Source organism: Oncorhynchus kisutch, linkage group LG21 (genome assembly GCF_002021735.2).
Source record: "Oncorhynchus kisutch isolate 150728-3 linkage group LG21, Okis_V2, whole genome shotgun sequence".
NCBI classification, from domain to species: Eukaryota; Metazoa; Chordata; class Actinopteri; order Salmoniformes; family Salmonidae; genus Oncorhynchus; species Oncorhynchus kisutch.
In genome coordinates, this window is record NC_034194.2 from 26,436,674 (window position 1) to 26,457,615 (window position 20,942).

General features: G+C 44.9%; 1 protein-coding gene across 1 annotated transcript in view; it reads left to right on the plus strand.

Annotated features, from left to right (window-relative positions):
* LOC109866214 (uronyl 2-sulfotransferase-like) overlaps positions 1–20,942 on the plus strand; it is a 130,351-nt gene that overhangs the window by 62,972 nt on the left and 46,437 nt on the right. The window contains exon 2 of the mRNA XM_020454766.2: positions 19,590–19,633. Coding sequence (XP_020310355.2) covers positions 19,590–19,633 — 44 coding nt within the window. The remainder of the gene's footprint in view (positions 1–19,589; positions 19,634–20,942) is intronic.

A 20,942-nucleotide genomic window follows, 5' to 3' on the forward strand; every position in this document is an offset into this window, starting at 1 on the left:
GTTTGTTGCGAAGACTGGGATTTGGTGATGAATTTTCCATAGTTTGTGTAGATGTTATGTGTCATTGTCGTAGTTTTTTTCTATGAAATGGGCAGCTGATGGAATGGGCTATTACAATCTATTTGTTTCATTGACCACATGTTATCTTTATTCATGCATAAATATGTCGGCTACACATGGCTAGCTAATGAGAAAAATAACAGTAAAGTCTTCAATGGCGCTGTAGGAAATAGCAGCCGTTTTACGGGCTCCTGACTAACTACAGTATTGCGCATATTTTTTTTACAGATTTGAACTTTTTTTCTACTTCTTTTCTACTACTTTTTCTACTTCTCCCATCATTTCCTATGACCGAAAATAGTTCTGGACATCAGAACAGCCATCACTAACTGTCACGCCCTGACCTAAGAGAGCCTTTTTATTGCTCTATTTGTGTAGGTCAGGGTGTGATTTGGGTGGGCATTCTCTGTTTCTTTGTTGGCCGGGTATGGTTCCCAATCAGAGGCAGCTGTCTATCGTTGTCTCTGATTGGGAATCATACTTAGGAAGCCTTTTTCCCACATGTGTTTGTGGGTAATTATTTATTTTCTGTGAGTGTGAGCCTTGGCTCATTTATGACAGGGAGTTTGAAGACAGAGATCGTGACACTAACCTCCATTTGGACGAGGACTTCTACTTCAATGAGTTGGAGGTGAAGAACATATTGATTATCCCGGACCAGGCCCCAATCCTGACACTCGGAGAAGGAGGAGGTGGCACTATAGAGGTTGGCATGCGGGATACCTGGAGGAACTATGTCGGAGAGCGGATTAACTGCCTCTACCCCCCATTCTATTGGCGAACGTGCAATCACTGGAGGATAAACTGCCTCTACCCCCCATTCTATTGGTGAACGTGCAATCACTGGAGGATAAACTGCCTCTACCCCCCATTCTATTGGCGAACGTGCAATCACTGGAGGATAAACTGCCTCTACCCCCCATTCTATTGGCGAACGTGCAATCACTGGAGGATAAACTGCCTCTACCCCCCATTCTATTGGTGAACGTGCAATCACTGGAGGATAAACTGCCTCTATCCCCCATTCTATTGGCGAACGTGCAATCACTGGAGGATAAACTGCCTCCACCCCCCATTCTATTGGCGAACGTGCAATCACTGGAGGATAAACTGCCTCTACCCCCCATTCTATTGGCGAACGTGCAATCACTGGAGGATAAACTGCCTCTACCCCCCATTCTATTGGCGAACGTGCAATCACTGGAGGATAAACTGCCTCTACCCCCCATTCTATTGGCGAACGTGCAATCACTGGAGGATAAACTGCCTCTACCCCCCATTCTATTGGCGAACGTGCAATCACTGGAGGATAAACTGCCTCTACCCCCCATTCTATTGGTGAACGTGCAATCACTGGAGGATAAACTGCCTCTACCCCCCATTCTATTGGTGAACGTGCAATCACTGGAGGATAAACTGCCTCTACCCCCCATTCTATTGGTGAACGTGCAATCACTGGAGGATAAACTGCCTCTACCCCCCATTCTATTGGCGAACGTGCAATCACTGGAGGATAAACTGCCTCTACCCCCCATTCTATTGGCGAACGTGCAATCACTGGAGGATAAACTGCCTCTATCCCCCATTCTATTGGCGAACGTGCAATCACTGGAGGATAAACTGCCTCTATCCCCCATTCTATTGGCGAACGTGCAATCACTGGAGGATAAACTGGACAAGCTTAGTTTGAGACTATCTTATTAACCTGATCTGAAGAACTGTAATATCCTATGTTTCTCCTATGAGTCGAGGCTGAACAAGGACATGGAAAATATCAATCTAACTGATTTTTCTATACATCAGCAGGACAGAACGGCAGCTCGGAGGGGGGTCTCTTTGTTAACATCAGCTGGAGGTTCTGCTCGCCTGAGTTAGAATACCTTATGATAAGCTGTAGACCACACTCACTGAACAAAAATATAAACGCAACATGTAAAGTGTTGGTCCCATGTTTCATGACCTGAAATATAATATCCCAGAAATGTTCCATACACAAAAAGCTTGTTTCTCTCAATTTCTTTGCAAAAATTTGGTTACATCCCTGTTTGTCACGCCCGGACCTTAGAGATCTTTTATTCTCTATTTTGGTTAGGTCGGGTGTGACTAGGGTGGGCATTCTAGTTTCTTTATTTCTAGGTTGGACTGGTATGGTTCCCAATCAGAGGCAGCTGTCTATCGTTGTCTCTGATTGGGGATCATACTTAGGCAGCCTTTTCCCACCTGTTGGTTGTGGGATCTTGTTTGTTTATAGTTTCCTTGAGCACTGCATAGCTTCACGTTCGTTATGTTCTTTATTGTTTTTTGATGGTTCATGTAATAAAGATGATGAACCCAAACCACGCTGCATTTTGGTCCGATTCTTACAACAACGGTCGTGACACTGTTAGTGAGCATTTCTCCTTTGTCAAGATAATCCCTCCACCTGACAGGTGTGGCATATCAAGAAGCTGATTAAACAGCATGATCATTATATAGGTGCACCTTTTAAACAGCATGATCATTACCCAGGTGCACCTTGTGCTGGGGATAATAAAAGGCCACTCTAAAATGTGCAGTTTTGTCACATAACACAATGCCACTGATGTCTCAAGTTGAGGGAGCATGCCATTAGCATGCTGACTGCAGAATTGTACACCGGAGCTGTTCCCAGACAATGTAATGTCAATTTATCTACCATAAGCCGCCTCCAATGTTGTTTTTGATCATTTGGCAGTACGTCCAAGCAGCCTCACAACTGCAGACCACGTGTAACAATGTCATCCCAGGACCTCCACATCCGGCTTCCTCACCTGCGGGATCATCTGAGACCAGCCACCCGGACAGCTGATGAAACTGTGGGTCTGCACAACCAAAGAAGTTCTGTACAAACTGTCAGAAACCGTCTCAGGGAAGCTCATCTGTGTGCTCGTTGTCCTCACCGGGGTCTTGATATGACTGCAGTTCAACGTCGCAACCGACTTCAGTGGGCAAATGCTCACCTTTTGATGGCCTCTGGCACACTGGTGAAGTGTGCTCTTCAATCAATCAATCAAATGTATTTATAAAGCCCTTTTTATATCAGCCAATGTCACAAAGTGCTATACAGAAACCCAGCCTAAAACCCCAAACAGCAAGCAATGCAGATGTAGAAGCATGGTGGCTAGGAAAAACTCCCTAGAAAGGCAGGAACCTAGGAAGAAACCTAGAGAGGAACCAGGCTCTGAGGGGTGGCCAGTCCTCTTCCGTCTGTGCCGGGTGGAGATTATAACAGTACATGGCCAAGATGTTCAAATGTTCACAGATGACCAGCAGGGTCAAATAATAATAATCTCAGTGGTTGTAGAGGGTGCAACAGGTTAGCACCTCAGGAGTAAATGTCAGTTGGCCTTTCATAGCCGATCATTCAGAGTTAGAGACAGCAGGTGCGGTAGAGAGAGTCGAAAACCGCAGGTCCGGGACAATGTAGCACGTCCGGTGAACAGGTCAGGGTTCCATAGCCACAGGCAGAACAGTTGAAACTGGAGCAGCAGCACGACCAGGTGGACTGGGGACAGCAAGAAGTCATCAGGCCAGGTAGTCCTGAGGCATGGTCCTAGGGCTTAGGTCCTCAGAGAGAAGAGAAAATAGAAAGAGAGAGAGAGAATTAGAGGGAGCATACTTAAATTCACACAGGACACTGGATGAGACAGGAGAAATACTCCAGATATAACAGACTGACCTTAGCCTCCCGACACATAAACTAATTCAGCATAATTACTGGAGGCTGAGACATGAGGGGTCGGGAGACAGTGTGGCCCTGTCCTACGATACCCCCAGACAGGGCCAACCAGGCAGGATATAACCCCACCCACTTTGCCAAAGCACAGACCCCACACCACTAGAGGGATATCTTCAACCACCAACATGGTACGAACCCGAGGGGGGCACCAACCCGGACAGGAAAATCACGTCAGAGCACCAGTAAGCCAGTGACTCAGCCCCCGTAATAGGGTTAGAGGCAGAGAATTCCAGTGGAGAGATGGGAACCGGCCAGGCAGAGATAGCAAGGGCGGTTCATCGCTCCAGTGTCTTTCCGTTCACTTTAACACCCGTGGGCCAGACTACACTCAATCATAGGACCTACTGAAGAGATGAGTCTTCAATAACGACTTAAATGGTCGAGACAGAGTCTGCGTCTCTCACATGGATGGGCAGACCATTCCATAAAAATGTTGCTTTATAGGAGAAAGCCCTGCCTCCAGCTGTTTACTTAGAAATTCTAGGGACAATAAGGAGGCCTGTGTCTTGTGACCATAGTGTACGTGTAGGTATGTTCACAGATTAATTCCGGTTTCAACTGTACTGGGCAGATGGCAGACGTCATCTGATGTCAAAGTAGTGAACAGAGTGCCCCATGGTGGCAGTGGGGTCATGGGATGGGCAGGAATAACCTACGGACAACAAACACAATAGCATTTTAACAATGGCAATTTGAATGCACAGAGATCCTGAGGCCCATTGTCGTACCATTCATCCACTGCCACCATCTCATGGAAGCTGAACATGTCCACGTTCTTTCATGGCCTGCATACTCACCAGACATTGAGCATGTTTGGGTTGCTCTGGATCGACGTGTACGAAAGCGTGTTCCAGTTCCCGCCAACATCCAGCAACTTCACACAGCCATTGAAGAGGTGTGGGACAACATTCCACAGGCCACAATCAACAGCCTGATCAACTCTATGCGAGGGAAATGTGTTGCGCTGCATGAGGATAATGGTGGTCACTCCAGATACTTTTTTTCTGATCCACACCACTACTCTCTATTCCCAGTCATGTGAAATCCATAGATTAGGGTCTAATTCATGTATTCCAATTGACAGATATCTCTACTCTCTATTCCCAGTCATGTGAAATCCATAGATTAGCGTCTAATTCATGTATTCCTTAATGTAACTGTAACTCAGTAAAATATTTGAAATTGTTACATGTTGTGTTTGTGTTTGTTCAGTGTATATACCAAGAGAGTTTTCAAAAATATTTTTCAGCGCAAACAAGAAAATGCTCACCCAGAGGCAGTGCTCCTAGTGGCAACTGTAGATCACCTTTACTCCACACACATAGACACATACTAAGCTCTCCCTCACCCTCCATTTGGCAAATCTGACCATAACTCTACCCTCCTGATTCCTGCTTACAAGCAAAAACTCAAACCGGAAGTGACACTCTCAATACAGAAGTGGTCTGATGAAGTGAATGCTAAGCTACTGGACTGTTTCACTAGCACAAACTGGAATATGTTCCGGGATTCATCCGATGGCATTAAGGAATATACCACATCAGTCACCGGCTTCATTTAGAAGTGCATCGACCTCGTCGTCCCCACAGTGACCCAACCAGAAGCCATGGATTACAGACAACATTGGCACTGAGCTAAAGAGCTACCGCTTTCCAGGAGCAAGTCACTTATCCGTACTCTTATAAGAAATGCCGCTACGCCCTCCGACAAACCATCAAACAGGCAAAGCGCGCCCCCCGAGTGGCGCAGCGGTCTAAGGCACTGCATTGCGGTGCTGAGGCGCCATTACAGCCAACCATGAGCTGTCCAGTGATGCGAGTCTACCAGACAAGCTAAATACCTTCTATGCTCACTTCGAGGAAAGCAACACTGAGCACCAGCTGTTCCGGACGACTGCGTGATCAAGCTCTCCATAGCCGATGTGAGTAAGACCTTTAAATAGGTTAACATTCAAAAGGCCGCGGGGCCAGACGAAATGCCAGGACGCGTACTCAGAGCATGCACTGACCAACTGGCAAGTGTCTTCACTGACATTTTCAACCTCTCCCTGGCCCAGACTGTAATACCTACATGTTGCAAGCAGACCATCATAATCCCTGTGCCCAAGAACGCCAAGGTAACCTGTCTAAATGACTATCGCTCCATAGCACTCACATCTGTAGCCATGAAATTCTTTGAAAGTCATGGCTCATATCAACACCATCATCCCAGACACCATGGACCCACTCCAATTCGCATACCACCCCAACAAATCCACAGATGACACAATCTCTACTGTACTTCACACTGCCATTTCCCACCTGGACAAAAGGAACACCTACGTGAGAATGCTGTTCATTGACAACAGCTCAACATTCAACACCATAGTGCCTTCCAAGTTCATCACTAAACTAAGGACCCTGGGATTAAACACCTCCCTCTGCAACTGGATGCTGAACTTCCTGACGGGCCACCCCCAGGTGGTGACAGTAGGCAACAACACATCTGCCACGCTGACCCTCAACACGGAGCCCCTCAGGGGTGGGTGCTTAGTCCCCTCCTCTACTCCCTGTTTACCCACGACTGCGTTGCACGCACGACTCCAACACCATCATTACATTTTCCGATAACACGACGGTAGGTCTGATCCCCAACGACGATGAGACGGCTTACAAGGAGGAGGTCAGAGACCTAGCAGTGTGGTGCCAGGACAACAACCTCTCCCTCAACTTCAGCAAGAGAGAGAAGCTGATCATGGACTACAGGAAGTGGAGGCCCGAACACGCCCCTATTCACATCGACAGGGCTGTAGTGGAGTGGGTTGAGAGCTTCAAGTTCCTTGGGTGTCCACATCACTAAGGACTTATTATGGTCCAAACACACAAACACAGTCGTGAAGAGGGCACGACAACGCCTCCTCCTCCTCAAGGGGCCGAAAAGATTTGACATGGGCCGTCAGATCCTCAAGAACTTCTACAGCTGCACCATTGAGAGCATCTTGACTGGCTGCATCACCACTTAGTTTGGCAACTGCTTGGCATTCGACCGTAAGGTGCTACAGAGGGTAGTGCATCTGGACCAGTACATCACTGGGGCCAAGATCCCTGCCATCCAGGACCTCAATACCAGGCAGTGTCAGAGGAAGGCCCAAAAAACTGTCAAAGACTCCAGCTACCCAAGTCATAGATTGTTCTCTCTGCTACCGCACAGCAAGCGGTACTGGAGTGCCAAGTCTGGGACCAAAAGGCTCCTGAACAGCTTTTACCCCCAAGACATAAGACTGCTGAACAGCTTTTACCCCCAAGACATAAGACTGCTGAACAGTTTTTACCCCCAAGACATAAGACTGCTGAACAGTTTTTACCCCCAAGACATAAGACTGCTGAACAGTTTTTACCCCCAAGACATAAGACTGCTGAACAGTTTTTACCCCCAAGACATAAGACTGCTGAACAGTTTAAAAAAAAGTTTATTTAACCAGGTAGGCCAGTTGAGAACAAGTTCTCATTTACAACTGCGACCTGGCCAAGATAAAGCAAAGCAGTGTGACAAAAACAACAACACAGAGTTACACATGGGATAAACAAATGTACAGTCAATATGCAATAGAAAATCTGTATACAGTGTGTGCAAATGAAGGAGGAAAGGCAATAAATAGGCCATAGTGGCGAAGTAAATACAATTTAGCAATTAACACTGGAGTGATAAATATGCAGATGAGGATGTGCAAGTAGAAATACTGGTGTGCAAAAGAGCAGAAAAAGAACAAAAAAACTCATATGGGGATGAGGTAGGTAGTTGGTTGGATGGCCTATTTACAGATGGGCTATGTATAGCTGCAGCGATCGGTTAGCTGCTCAGATAGCCGATGCGTGAAGTTAGTGAGGGAGATAGAAGTCTCCAGCTTCAGTGACTTTTGCAGTTTGTTCCAGTCATTGGCAGCAGAGAACTGAAAAGAAAGGCGGCCATATGAGGTGTTGGCTTTGGGGATGACCAGTGAGATATACCCGCTGGAGGACGTGCTACGGGTGGGTGTTGTTATGATGACCAGTGAGCTGAGATAAGGTGGAGCTTTACATAGCAAAGACTTATAGATGACCTGGAGCCAGTGGGTTTGCCAACAAGAGCATACAGGCCACAGTGGTGGGTAGTATATGGGGCTTTGGTGACAAAACGGATGGCACTGTGATAGACTGCATCCAATTTGCTGAGTAGAGTGTTGGAGGCTATTTTGTAAATGACATCGCCAAAGTCAAGGATTGGCAGGATAGTCAGTTTACGAGGGTATGTTTGGCAGCATGAATGAAGGAGGCTTTGTTGTGAAATAGGAAGCCGATTCTAGATTTAATTTTGGATTGGAGATGTTTAATATGAGTCTGGAAGGAGAGTTTACAGTCTAGCCAGACACCTAGGTATTTATAGTTGTCCACATATTCTAGGTCAGAACCATCCAGATTAGTGATGCTAGGCAGGCGGGCGGGTGTGGGCAGCGATCGGTTGAAGAGCATGCATTTAGTTTTACTAGCGTTTAAGAGCAGTTGGAGGCCATGGAAGGAGTGTTGTATGGCATTGAAGCTTTCTTGGATGTTTGTTAACACAGTGTCCAAAGAAGGGCCAGATTTATGCAGAATGGTGTCGTCTGCGTAGAGGTGGATCATAGAATCACCCACAGCAAGAGTGACATCATTGATATATACAGAGAAAAGAGTCTAACCCTTTAGCCCTGTGGCACCCCCATAGAGACTGCCAGAGGTCCGGACAACAGGCCCTCCGATTTGACACAGTGAACTCTATCTGAGAAGTAGTGAACCAGGTGACCAGCAGTCATTTGAGGTAATTTCGGTAATATGTAAATGTAGGTAGGGGTAAAAGTGACTAGGCAATCGGGAGAGATAATAAACAGAGCAGCAGCAGCATACAGTATGTGAAGAGTGTGAAAGTGTGTCTATTATAGTGTGTGGCGTCAATATGAGTGTGTGTGTGTTTTGTGTGTGTGAGCGTATGTAGATGAGTGTGCTTTGGAGTGTCAGTGTAGAATGTGGCAGTCCAGTGAGTGTGCATAGAGCCAGTGCAACAATGTCCGTGCAAAAAAAGGGGGTCAATCCATCTGCCGATCTACCATTCCAGTGTTTAATTGCTATATTGTAATTACTTCGCCACCATGGCCTATTTATTTCCGTAACTTACCTCATTTACACTCATTGTATATAGACTTTTTGTTTTCTTTTGTTCTACTGTATTATTGACTGTATGTTTTGTTTATTCCATGTGTAACTCTGTTGTTGTATGTGTCGAATTGCTATGCTTTATCTTGGCCAGGACGCAGTTGCAAATGAGAACTTGTTCTCAACTAGCCTACCTGGTTAAATAAAGGTGTTCTCAACTAACCTACCTGGTTAAATAAAGGTGTTCTCAACTAACCTACCTGGTTAAATAAAGGTGTTCTCAACTAACCTACCTGGTTAAATAAAGGTGTTCTCAACTAGCCTACCTGGTTAAATAAAGGTGTTCTCAACTAGCCTACCTGGTTAAATAAAGGTGAAATAAATCAATAGAATACTATCTTGCACCCCTGCACATTGTCTCAGTACCGGTACTCCTTGTATATAGCCTCGTTATTGTTATTTTATTGTACTATTTATACTATGTACTACTTATACTATTTCCTTTTTTTTGCTAATCTTTTCTTTTTTGAACCCTGTATTGTTGGGAAAGGGCTTGTAAGTAAGCAGTTCACGGTAAAGTCTACACTTGTTTTAGTAAGCAGTTCACGGTAAAGTCTACACTTGTTTTAGTAAGCAGTTCACGGTAAAGTCTACACTTGTTTTAGTAAGCAGTTCACGGTAAAGTCTACACTTGTTTTAGTAAGCAGTTCACGGTAAAGTCTACACTTGTTTTAGTAAGCAGTTCACGGTAAAGTCTACACTTGTTTTAGTAAGCAGTTCACGGTAAAGTCTACACTTGTTTTAGTAAGCAGTTCACGGTAAAGTCTACACTTGTTTTAGTAAGCAGTTCACGGTAAAGTCTACACTTGTTTTAGTAAGCAGTTCACGGTAAAGTCTACACTTGTTTTAGTAAGCAGTTCACGGTAAAGTCTACACTTGTTTTAGTAAGCAGTTCACGGTAAAGTCTACACTTGTTTTAGTAAGCAGTTCACGGTAAAGTCTACACTTGTTTTAGTAAGCAGTTCACGGTAAAGTCTACACTTGTTTTAGTAAGCAGTTCACGGTAAAGTCTACACTTGTTTTAGTAAGCAGTTCACGGTAAAGTCTACACTTGTTTTAGTAAGCAGTTCACGGTAAAGTCTACACTTGTTTTAGTAAGCAGTTCACGGTAAAGTCTACACTTGTTTTAGTAAGCAGTTCACGGTAAAGTCTACACTTGTTTTAGTAAGCAGTTCACGGTAAAGTCTACACTTGTTTTAGTAAGCAGTTCACGGTAAAGTCTACACTTGTTTTAGTAAGCAGTTCACGGTAAAGTCTACACTTGTTTTAGTAAGCAGTTCACGGTAAAGTCTACACTTGTTTTAGTAAGCAGTTCACGGTAAAGTCTACACTTGTTTTAGTAAGCAGTTCACGGTAAAGTCTACACTTGTTTTAGTAAGCAGTTCACGGTAAAGTCTACACTTGTTTTAGTAAGCAGTTCACGGTAAAGTCTACACTTGTTTTAGTAAGCAGTTCACGGTAAAGTCTACACTTGTTTTAGTAAGCAGTTCACGGTAAAGTCTACACTTGTTTTAGTAAGCAGTTCACGGTAAAATCTACACTTGTTTTAGTAAGCAGTTCACGGTAAAGTCTACACTTGTTTTAGTAAGCAGTTCACGGTAAAGTCTACACTTGTTTTAGTAAGCAGTTCACGGTAAAGTCTACACTTGTTTTAGTAAGCAGTTCACGGTAATGTCTACACTTGTTTTAGTCTGCACATTTTTACTTTTGATTTGAAATTCTATGGTAGGCACCTTAATCTGCTGTTCAGCCAGTAGCACGCCCCTGTATCCCATGATACACTAATCCCATTAACCCTTGGCCACACACACACACACACACACACACACACACACACACACACACACACACACACACACACACACACACACAGACAGGCAGGCAGGCAGGCAGGCAGGCAGGCAGGCAGGCAGGCAGGCAGGCAGGCAGGCAGGCAGGCAGGCAGGCAGACAGACAGACAGACAGACAGACAGACAGACAGACAGACAGACAGACAGACAGACAGACAGACAGACAGACACATGGAAAGAGAGAGACACACACTCAACTCTCTGTAACCCCTGGCTGTGGGTCAGAGTTGGAGGTGTTACCTAAGGGTCAAAGAACATCAACCTTTCCTGCTGTGTGAACCCTAACCCTTCTCCCTCTTCCTCCCCCTTCTCCCCCTTTACTCTCACACCTCTCCCTTCCTCTCCCCTTCTTCAATCGCTGTTGTACCATATGTATCAGGTTTGGGCTTAATTCTGAATTTGGGAATTGACTCTCATACAATTTGTGAGTTGAAATTTGACTTGAATTGGCCACACCCCCACAGGATGTAGCATTTGAGTTTGAGAGACAGGAAGTAGAATTTAATTCAGTGGAATTCAAATAAATTCTACTTAGTAGCTAGGCTTCCATCCAATTGGCAACAGATTTGAATGCAAATATACTCAAATCTGCATAAAGAAAATATGCACATTTTCCCACCAGTGGTGTTTTTACACCAAACTGACTTGTTGCGGATAATAAACAGTGTGTGATGACATAGTGAACTCAAAATTGACATTTTCTCTTAAGTTTTCATGTTCCAAATCAAAATCTAATGTCCAACATGTTTTTCTACAAACTGTTGCATTAAATAGCAAATGTGCCTCCTCTGTTCTTGACACCTGCTCTCTAGCCTACAGCTAATGTGTGGGTAGGCTAGTAAACATGATGAGATTCTTATGGAGAAGAGTGAGAATATTATTTGTCAAACGGCTGTCAAGCATCGGTCAACCTGTCACCAGAATAAGACCCTCAATATTTATTGGAACTGAGAATCAAGCTCATACCGTGCACTTTCACCACCCCGTGAAATTCATCATCATTTATTTCATCTGTAGCCTAATAAACTGTATGGTTTCCCGAGTCGCAGTGGGAGGACCACACACCATCACATGAAGAATGTCTTGCTTGAGCTGTGTATGCAACTGGTTCAACCCTGATGCTCACTGGCAATGAGTATTGGAAGAGAGTTCTGACTGTTCTTTGCCCAGCATACACCCCTCCAACCAGACGTGCTTTATCTACTCATTTGCTGGATGCAGAGTTCAACAAATCATAGAGAAAGCAGACAATCATCTCTGATGGGTGGTCGAAAGTTTGTGGGCAAGGCAGCGTAGCCTAGTGGTTAGAGCGTTGGACTGGTAACCGGAAGGTTGCGAGTTCAAACCCCCGAGCTGACAAGGTACAAATCTGTCGTTCTGCCCCTGAACAGGCAGTTAACCCATCATTGAAAATAAGAATGTGTTCTTAACTGACTTGTGTTCTTAACTACATCATCTCCACCCCTCAACCAGTATTCTACAAGAGCACAGACTCAAGGGCAACAGACACACCGGTCTCTACACTGCAGATGAGCTGAAGGCAGTCATCAATGACCTTGGACCACAGAAGGTATTTGCACTGGTGACAGGCAATGCTGCGAACATGAAGGCTGCTTGGTCTAAAGTGGAGGAGTCCTACCCTCACATCACATTGAATCTGCTCCTCAAGGACATCATGGCACTGAAAACAATGGATACACTCTACAAGAGAGTCAAGGAAATGGTTTGGTATGTGAAGAGTCATCAAGTTATAGCACCAATCTACCTCACCAAGCAAAGTGAGAAGAATAAGAGCACCACATTGAAGCTGCCCAGCAACACCCATTGGGGTGGTGTTGTCATCATGTTTGTCTCCTGGAGGGGAAAGAGTCTCTCCAAGAAATGGCCAAATCACAGTCTGCCGACATGGACAGCCCCATTGAGAGGATCCTCCTGGATGATGTATTTTGAGAGAGAGTGGTAAGCAGCCTGAAACTCCTGAAACCTATAGAAGTATCCATTGCAGGGATTAAGGGAGACCATGCCATCCTGTCTGATGTTCAGACTCTGCTTGCAGATGTAAGAGAATACATCTGTACTGCCCTGCCCACTTCACTGTTGCTCCAAGCAGAAGAAACTGCAGTTCTGAAATACATCAAAAAGCGTGAAGACTTCTGCCTGAAGCCCATACACGCCGCAGCATACATGTTGGACCCCAAGTATGCTGGCAAGAGCATCCTGTCTGGTGCAGAGATCAACAAGGCCTATGGTGTCATCACTACCGTGTCTCACCACCTTGGCCTGGATGATAGCAAGGTTCTTGGCAGTCTGGCGAGGTACACGTCCAAGCAAGGGCTTTGGGATGAAGATGCATTATGGCAGTCTTGTCAACATATACCATCAGCCACCTGGTGGAAGGGAATTTGTGGATCTGAGGCTCTTTCCCCTGTTGCCTCCATCATCTTCCAAATCCCACCAACATCAGCCGCCTCAGAGCGCAAATGGTCCTGGTTTGGGAACACACACATCAAAGCACGCAACAGGCTGACCAGTACAAGGGTTGAAAAATTGGTGGCCATCTGGGCGAATTTGAGGCTTTTTGAGCCTGACAATGAGCCATCCTCAACCAGGTTGGAAAGTGACAGTGAAGATGAGGCCCCAGTGTCTGATGTTCAAGAGGTGGACATTGAGGAGGTCCAGGGAGAAGACATGGAAGTTTGAGAGGAAGACAAGCAAAGCTTTAGTTTCTAGACTATCATTTTTTCGAGACTATCATGAGTCCACTCATTTCATTAAAGTTGAATTCATAACTAAATTGTTTGTTTAATTTATATTGGAAGGATTTAATCATTTGCACTTATGTCTACTTATGATAAGGTAAAATGTTTATGTTTCTGTCTCCATGTGGTATGGTAAATATATCCAATGCAATAAACATCTACATTTAAATTGTATTAATATTAATTTACATATATTTCCGTTAATTCCCACAGAAAGTTTCCACCTCTGAATAAAATGGGCAACCCTACTGTGAGAGAATGTATACCATAGACGTTTCTATTCCAAACCATAGCATGAAACCATAGAATCCAACCATAGTCTTGTGAATGTAACCAAGGTGACTAGAGAACTAGATTCGTCTAGAGAAGAACTCCATGGAAGCTCAGTAGATTCCACCGCTCCTGTCGTTGTGGGTGGATGGTAGCTGTCTGTTTTTACGAGTATGTGCCCTGGAAGAAATTAGTTCCAATCCCTGTTGCAAATGATAAACACACACAGGGGGTCGGCCCTGAACATGAATGACAGGGAGGAACTGAAATGTCTGTCTCTCGTTTCCCCACCCTGGGACGACCTCAGATGCCTCTGCACGACCTGCCAACCAAAGCCTACCTCAGCATTCCTCATTAAGAATGCATTATGCATGTGTGAGTGCATGTGTATGTGCATGTGTATGTGCATGTGCATGTGTGTGCAGTAGACATACCTGAGGGTGTGTGTGCAGTGCAGCTGTCTCCATATTAATATACTGTTGCAGCTGACAAACTAATGTGCCACAGAAGTGTTATAGGAAGTCATGCTGACACTGTATAACATTGACTCAGAGGCCTGCAAGGATACTTGCTGGAGTGTGAGTGTGTGTTTGCGTGTGTGTGTGTGATTCTGACACCAGGCCACTGTTCAGATAACTAATTGACCAGAGTCCAAACACCACAGCTATCAGAAAGGGTAAACAGGCTATGTCCGAAATCTGGCATGTCTAATACTTACTTAAACTGCATACCTGTAGTTACTAATCATACTACGTACTACTTAGTACACACTGTTTAATAGAGTATGCAGTATGCCATGGCCGCAACATACTACTTTTGGTGCGTTCAAGACAACTGAGAACTCTGAAACAAAACGAGCTCAAACTGGGAAAAATTGTGACGTCGATGTTCTTGATGAGAATTCGGAGCTTTAGGATGATGCCCGAGTTTCCAAATTGTAATTCCAAGTTGGGTGACTATTCAGAAAAAAGAAGGAAGGGAAGTGCTGCTAAGGTACACAGTAGTAGGTCTTTGTAGACAGAAGGTAGTCTTTGGTAAAAGGGGTACATTGGTCATCAAAAAGAAAGGAGAACCAAGGCACTCTTCATATAATGAATTAAAATGCCTTTATTTGTATAGCATGTTCAATGGAAACAAATATTTAAACATCTCTGATGTGTTTCGGCTGCATGGCCTTTGTCAGGGAGTATAAAGATGATAATACAATGTCTTCTTTTGAACAGCATTTTCCAATTAACCCTGAGTTGAAGAGAGAGTGGTTACAGAATTCACTGGACAGATGTCTTAACAAAATGCAAACGAAGGCTAGTAGAACCACTAGAAAAGCCAAAGTGGTTGTCACGTTCTGACCTTAGTTCAAATCAAATTTATTTATATAGCCCTTCGTACATCAGCTGATATCTCAAAATGCGAGAGAGCACACTTAAATTCACACAGGACACCGAATAGGACAGGAGAAGTACTCCAGATATAACAAACTGACCCTAGCCCCCCGACACATAAACTAATGCAGCATAAATACTGGAGGCTGAGACAGGAGAGGTCAGGAGACACTGTGGCCCCATCCGTGGACACCCCCGGACAGGGCCAAACAGGAAGGATATAACCCCACCCACTTTGCCAAAGCACAGCCCCCACACCACTAGAGGGATATCTTCAACCACCAACTTACCATCCTAAGACAAGGCTGAGTATAGCCCACAAAGATCTCCGCCACGGCACAACCCAAGGGGGGGCGCCAACCCAGACAGGATGATCACATCAATGACTCAACCCGCAGGGGTGACACACCCCTCCCAGGGACGGTATGAGAGAGCCCCAGTAAGCCAGTGACTCAGCCCCTGTAATATGGTTAGAGGCAGAGAATCCCAGTGGAAAGAGGGGATTCGGCCAGGCAGAGACAGCAAGGGCGGTTCGTTGCTCCAGAGCCTTTCCGTTCACCTTCCCACTCCTGGGCCAAACTACACTCAATCATATGACCCACTGAAGAGATGAGTCTTCAGTAAAGACTTAAAGGTTGAGACCGAGTTTGCGTCTCTGACATGGGTAGGCAGACCGTTCCATAAAAATTGAGCTCTATAGGAGAAAGCCCTGCCTCCAGCTGTTTGCTTAGAAATTCTAGGGACAATTAGGAGGCCTGCGTCTTGTGACCGTAGCGTACGTGTAGGTATGTACGGCAGGACCAAATCAGAGAGATAGGTAGGAGCAAGCCCATGTAATGCTTTGTAGGTTAGCAGTAAAACCTTGAAATCAGCCCTTGCTTTGACAGGAAGCCAGTGTAGGGAGGCTAGCACTGGAGTAATATGATCAAATTTTTGGGTTCTAGTCAGGATTCTAGCAGCCGTATTTAGCACTAACTGAAGTTTATTTAGTGCTTTATCCGGGTAGCCGGAAAATAGAGCATTGCAGTAGTCTAACCTAGAAGTGACAAAAGCATGGATACATTTTTCTGCATCATTTTTGGACAGAAAGTTTCAGATTTTTGCAATGTTACGTAGATGGAAAAAAGCTGTCCTTGAAATGGTCTTGATATGTTCTTCAAAAGAGAGATCAGGGTCCAGAGTAACGCCAAGGTCCTTAGTTCCTTAATTATGTCTTTGTGTTAGTTTGGTCAGGGCGTGAGTTGAGGTGGGTAGTCAATGTTATTTTTTCTATGTTGTATTTCTGTGTTTGGCCTGGTATGGTTCTCAATCAGAGGCAGCTGTTGATCGTTGTCTCTGATTGAGAATCATACTTAGGCAGCCTGTTTTCCCCATTTTAGTTGTGGGTGATTATTTTCTGTTTAGTGGTTTTCGACACCTTACAGGACTGTTCATTTGTCGTTTTGTTCAGTGTTCAGTTGTTTTACTAAAATAATGGACACTTACCACGCTGCGCATTGGTCCAGACGACAACCGTTGCAGTGGTTCTAGCCTTGAATAGGATTGGACAAAGTAGTTCTAGCCTTGAATAGGATTGGACAAAGTAGTTCTAGCCTTGAATAGGATTGGACAAAGTAGTTCTAGCCTTGAATAGGATTGGACAAAGTAGTTCTAGCCTTGAATAGGATTGGACAAAGTAGTTCTAGCCTTGAATAGGATTGGACAAAGTAGTTCTAGCCTTGAATAGGATTGGACAAAGTAGTTCTAGCCTTGAATAGGATTGGACAAATTGGTGAGAGTAGGAGAGACATACATTTTATAGTACACAAGATCACAGCAATGGACCACAGAAGTCCAAACATAGCAGAGGGCAATAAAGCATTGGATGACTGTTCAATTCGATTTTTTCCAGTCAGAGCATGATTTTTTCAGACTTCCCTGCACCGTCAGTTACGGCTTCGCAAATGATCCGGCAGTGGTGGCATAAGTACCCAATTGTCATACTTGAGTAAAAGTAAAGATACCTTAATAGAAAATGACGCAAGTAAAAGTGAAATTCACCCAGTAAAATACTACTTGAGTAAAAGTCTAAAAGTATTTGATTTAAAATATACTTAAGTATCAAAAGTAAAGTATGAATAATACAAAATTCCTTATATTAATTAAGCAAACCAGATGGAACAATTTTCTTGTTTTTTAAATTTACTTATAGGCACATGCCAACACTCAGACATTATTTACAAATGAAGCATTTGTGTTTAGTTCTCCAGATCAGAGGCAGTGGGGATGACCAGGGATGTTCTCTTGATAAGTGTGTGAATTGGACCAGTTTCCTGTCCTGATAAGCATTTAAAATGTAACGAGTACTTTTGGGTGTCAGGGAAAATGTATGGAGTAAAAAGTACATTATTTTCTTTAGGAATGAATTTAAGTAAAAGTTGTCAAAAATACAAATACCCCAAAAAACGACTTAAGTAATACTTTGAAGTATTTTGACGTAAGTACTTTACACCACTGTGAACCGGAATGGATCATCTGTAGCCTTACCCAGTGACCTTTCACTACAGCAAAGGGTTGTTGTTTTGGGCTGAAGTTAGCTAAGTAGCTAGCATTTGGAAAGACGTAATTGGAGTAAACTGGAGTTAACTGTAGACCTAAGCATGTATCAATTGAAGAGTCTCAACTGAAGCTTGAGAGGAATGCAGTGCTGAGGCAGAGAGCTCGTAATGAGGACGACTGGTTACTACTCTGAACTGTATGTAGTGAGCTTTCTGGCGCCCAAAGCTGCAAAGACATCGCCCAAGGGTGTGCCATACATTGTGCAGGAGAAGTCCAGTGGCTACTCGACTCAGCCTGGTTCCCAGAGTAGCTAGTCTTTTACAAGATGGTCACCAGACTCCATCTTCATCAACCATCTCCCTGACCACCTTTCTCTGATCAAGCCATGAACTGTCCCTTATTCTTTTTGGAGGATGCAAGCAGTCAAAGACTTGTCCTCTATTGGCTGACCTAGCCAACTATAGGTAAGCTACTCATTACCATGTATTTCTTATTTGTTTGCTTTTGATGCGCTTGAGATTGTTATGAAAAGCGCTATAGAGATTAAATCTATTATTATTATACCAAAGATGGTTTATTTAGTTTAGTGTAGCAAAAAGCTCTGATGAAGGCTAAGAGGCTGACAGGTAAGCTTCAATAAAACAGTGATAGTAGCAAGAGCAGCGTGCAGGTGTGAGTGGAATTGTTGAAAGTGTCTATCATAGTCCAAAACGTAGACGCGTACACACAGCAGTGTTCTAGAATATTGCACTGTTGGCCTTGAGACTTTTTGCCAGTGAGTAGAGGTCCTCCCTTCTCTTCACATTTAAGAACAACCCAACTTCCCCCTCACCCTCTCTCAATCTCTCTCACTCTCTCTGTCCCCCTCTCTGTCTCTCACTCTATCTCTGTCCCCCTCTCTCAGTCTCTCTCTCTCCCCCTCTCTCAATCTCTCTCACTCTCTCTCTCTCTCTCAATCTCTCTCACTCTCTCTCTCCCCCTCTCTCAATCTCTCTCTCTCTCACTCTATCTCAATCTCTCTCACTCTCTCTCTCCCCCTCTCTCAATCTCTCACTCTCTCACTCTCTCTCTCAATCTCTCTCACTCTCTCTCTCCCCCTCTCTCAATCTCTCTCTCTCTCTCTCTCTGTCCCCCTCTCTCAATCTCTCTCTCTCTCTCTGTCCCCCTCTCTCAATCTCTCTCACTCTCTCCCCCTCTATCACTCGCTCTCTCTCGCTCTCTCCTTGCCTCTGAATGTTGTAGAGGTGATGGGAAGTATAGCGTCTCAGTGTCTCTGGACGCGCTCCGCTCCGAATGCAGAGTGGAGAAGAAAAGGCCGCTGTCTGGAGCCTGGTCCTGGAGTTGGAGAGTGGGCTGAAAGGAGAGCATAGATCCTCAGTGTGAGGCGGCCTTAAAAGGGACCCTTTGTCCAGAGATGAAACGACTCCATAACTGGCAGATACTGTATAAATGGGCCATAGCTCACTCATGATGACATTCCCACACTTTATGTAGATGTGAAGGTCGCTCTGTTTTTCTTAGAGAGATAGTGACTGGCCAGGCCGGGCTATTGGTGGTTATTGACGATTGTTGTGGCTGGATGTAGATTTCCTTCCTGTCTGTGTGATATTTATTCAGATATTTATTGGTAATCATTGACTTGAGGTCACTAGCCTGTGGAATCTTAACTCAGTCAAATGGATTTTGCTGCCAGTGGATTTGCCATAATACGATTGAACACTATTGGACTGTAGCCCTGAATAAATATCTCTACCTCTGTTTCTTCACAGGAGAATCCACATATCTCGATGACCACGGACCCCCAGCTCCCCGCGTAAGACCATCACAACAGCACTCCTTCTTTTTCTTTTTCATTACTCTATCATTTCATCTTTCCCTGCCTCACACTTCCTCTGATCCCTCTCTTTCCACCTTATCCCACTTCCTCTGATCCCTCTCTTTCCACCCTATCCCACTTCCTCTGATCCCTCTCTTTCCACCCTATCCCACTTCCTCTGATCCTTCTCTTTCCACCCTATCCCACTTCCTCTGATCCCTCTCTTTCCACCTTATCCCACTTCCTCTGATCCCTCTCTTTCCACCCTATCCCACTTCCTCTGATCCCTCTCTTTCCACCCTATCCCACTTCCTCTGATCCCTCTCTTTCCACCCTATCCCACTTCCTCTGATCCTTCTCTTTCCACCCTATCCCACTTCCTCTGATCCCTCTCTTTCCACCCTATCCCACTTTCTCTGATCCCTCTCTTTCCACCCTATCCCACTTCCTCTGATCCTTCTCTTTCCACCCTATCCCACTTCCTCTGATCCCTCTCTTTCCACCCTATCCCACTTCCTCTGATCCCTCTCTTTCCACCCTATCCCACTTCCTCTGATCCTTCTCTTTCCACCCTATCCCACTTCCTCTGATCCTTCTCTTTCCACCCTATCCCACTTTCTCTGATCCCTCTCTTTCCACCCTATCCCACTTCCTCTGATCCTTCTCTTTCCACCCTATCCCACTTCCTCTGATCCCTCTCTTTCCACCCTATCCCACTTCCTCTGATCCTTCTCTTTCCACCCTATCCCACTTCCTCTGATCCTTCTCTTTCCACCCTATCCCACTTCCTCTGATCCCTCTCTTTCCACCCTATCCCACTTCCTCTGATCCTTCTCTTTCCACCCTATCCCACTTCCTCTGATCCTTCTCTTTCCACCCTATCCCACTTCCTCTGATCCTTCTCTTTCCACCCTATCCCACTTCCTCTGATCCCTCTCTTTCCACCCTATCCCACTTCGTCTGATCCTTCTCTTTCCACCCTATCCCACTTCCTCTGATCCCTCTCTTTCCACCCTATCCCACTTCCTCTGATTCTTCTCTTTCCACCCTATCCCACTTCCTCTGATCCTTCTCTTTCCACCCTATCCCACTTCCTCTGATCCTTCTCTTTCCACCCTATCCCACTTCCTCTGATCCTTCTCTTTCCACCATATCCCACTTCCTCTGATCCTTCTCTTTCCACCCTATCCCACTTCATCTGATCCCTTTCTTTCCACCCTATCCCACTTCCTCTGATCCTTCTCTTTCCACCCTATCCCACTTCCTCTGATCCCTCTCTTTCCACCCTATCCTACTTCCTCTGATC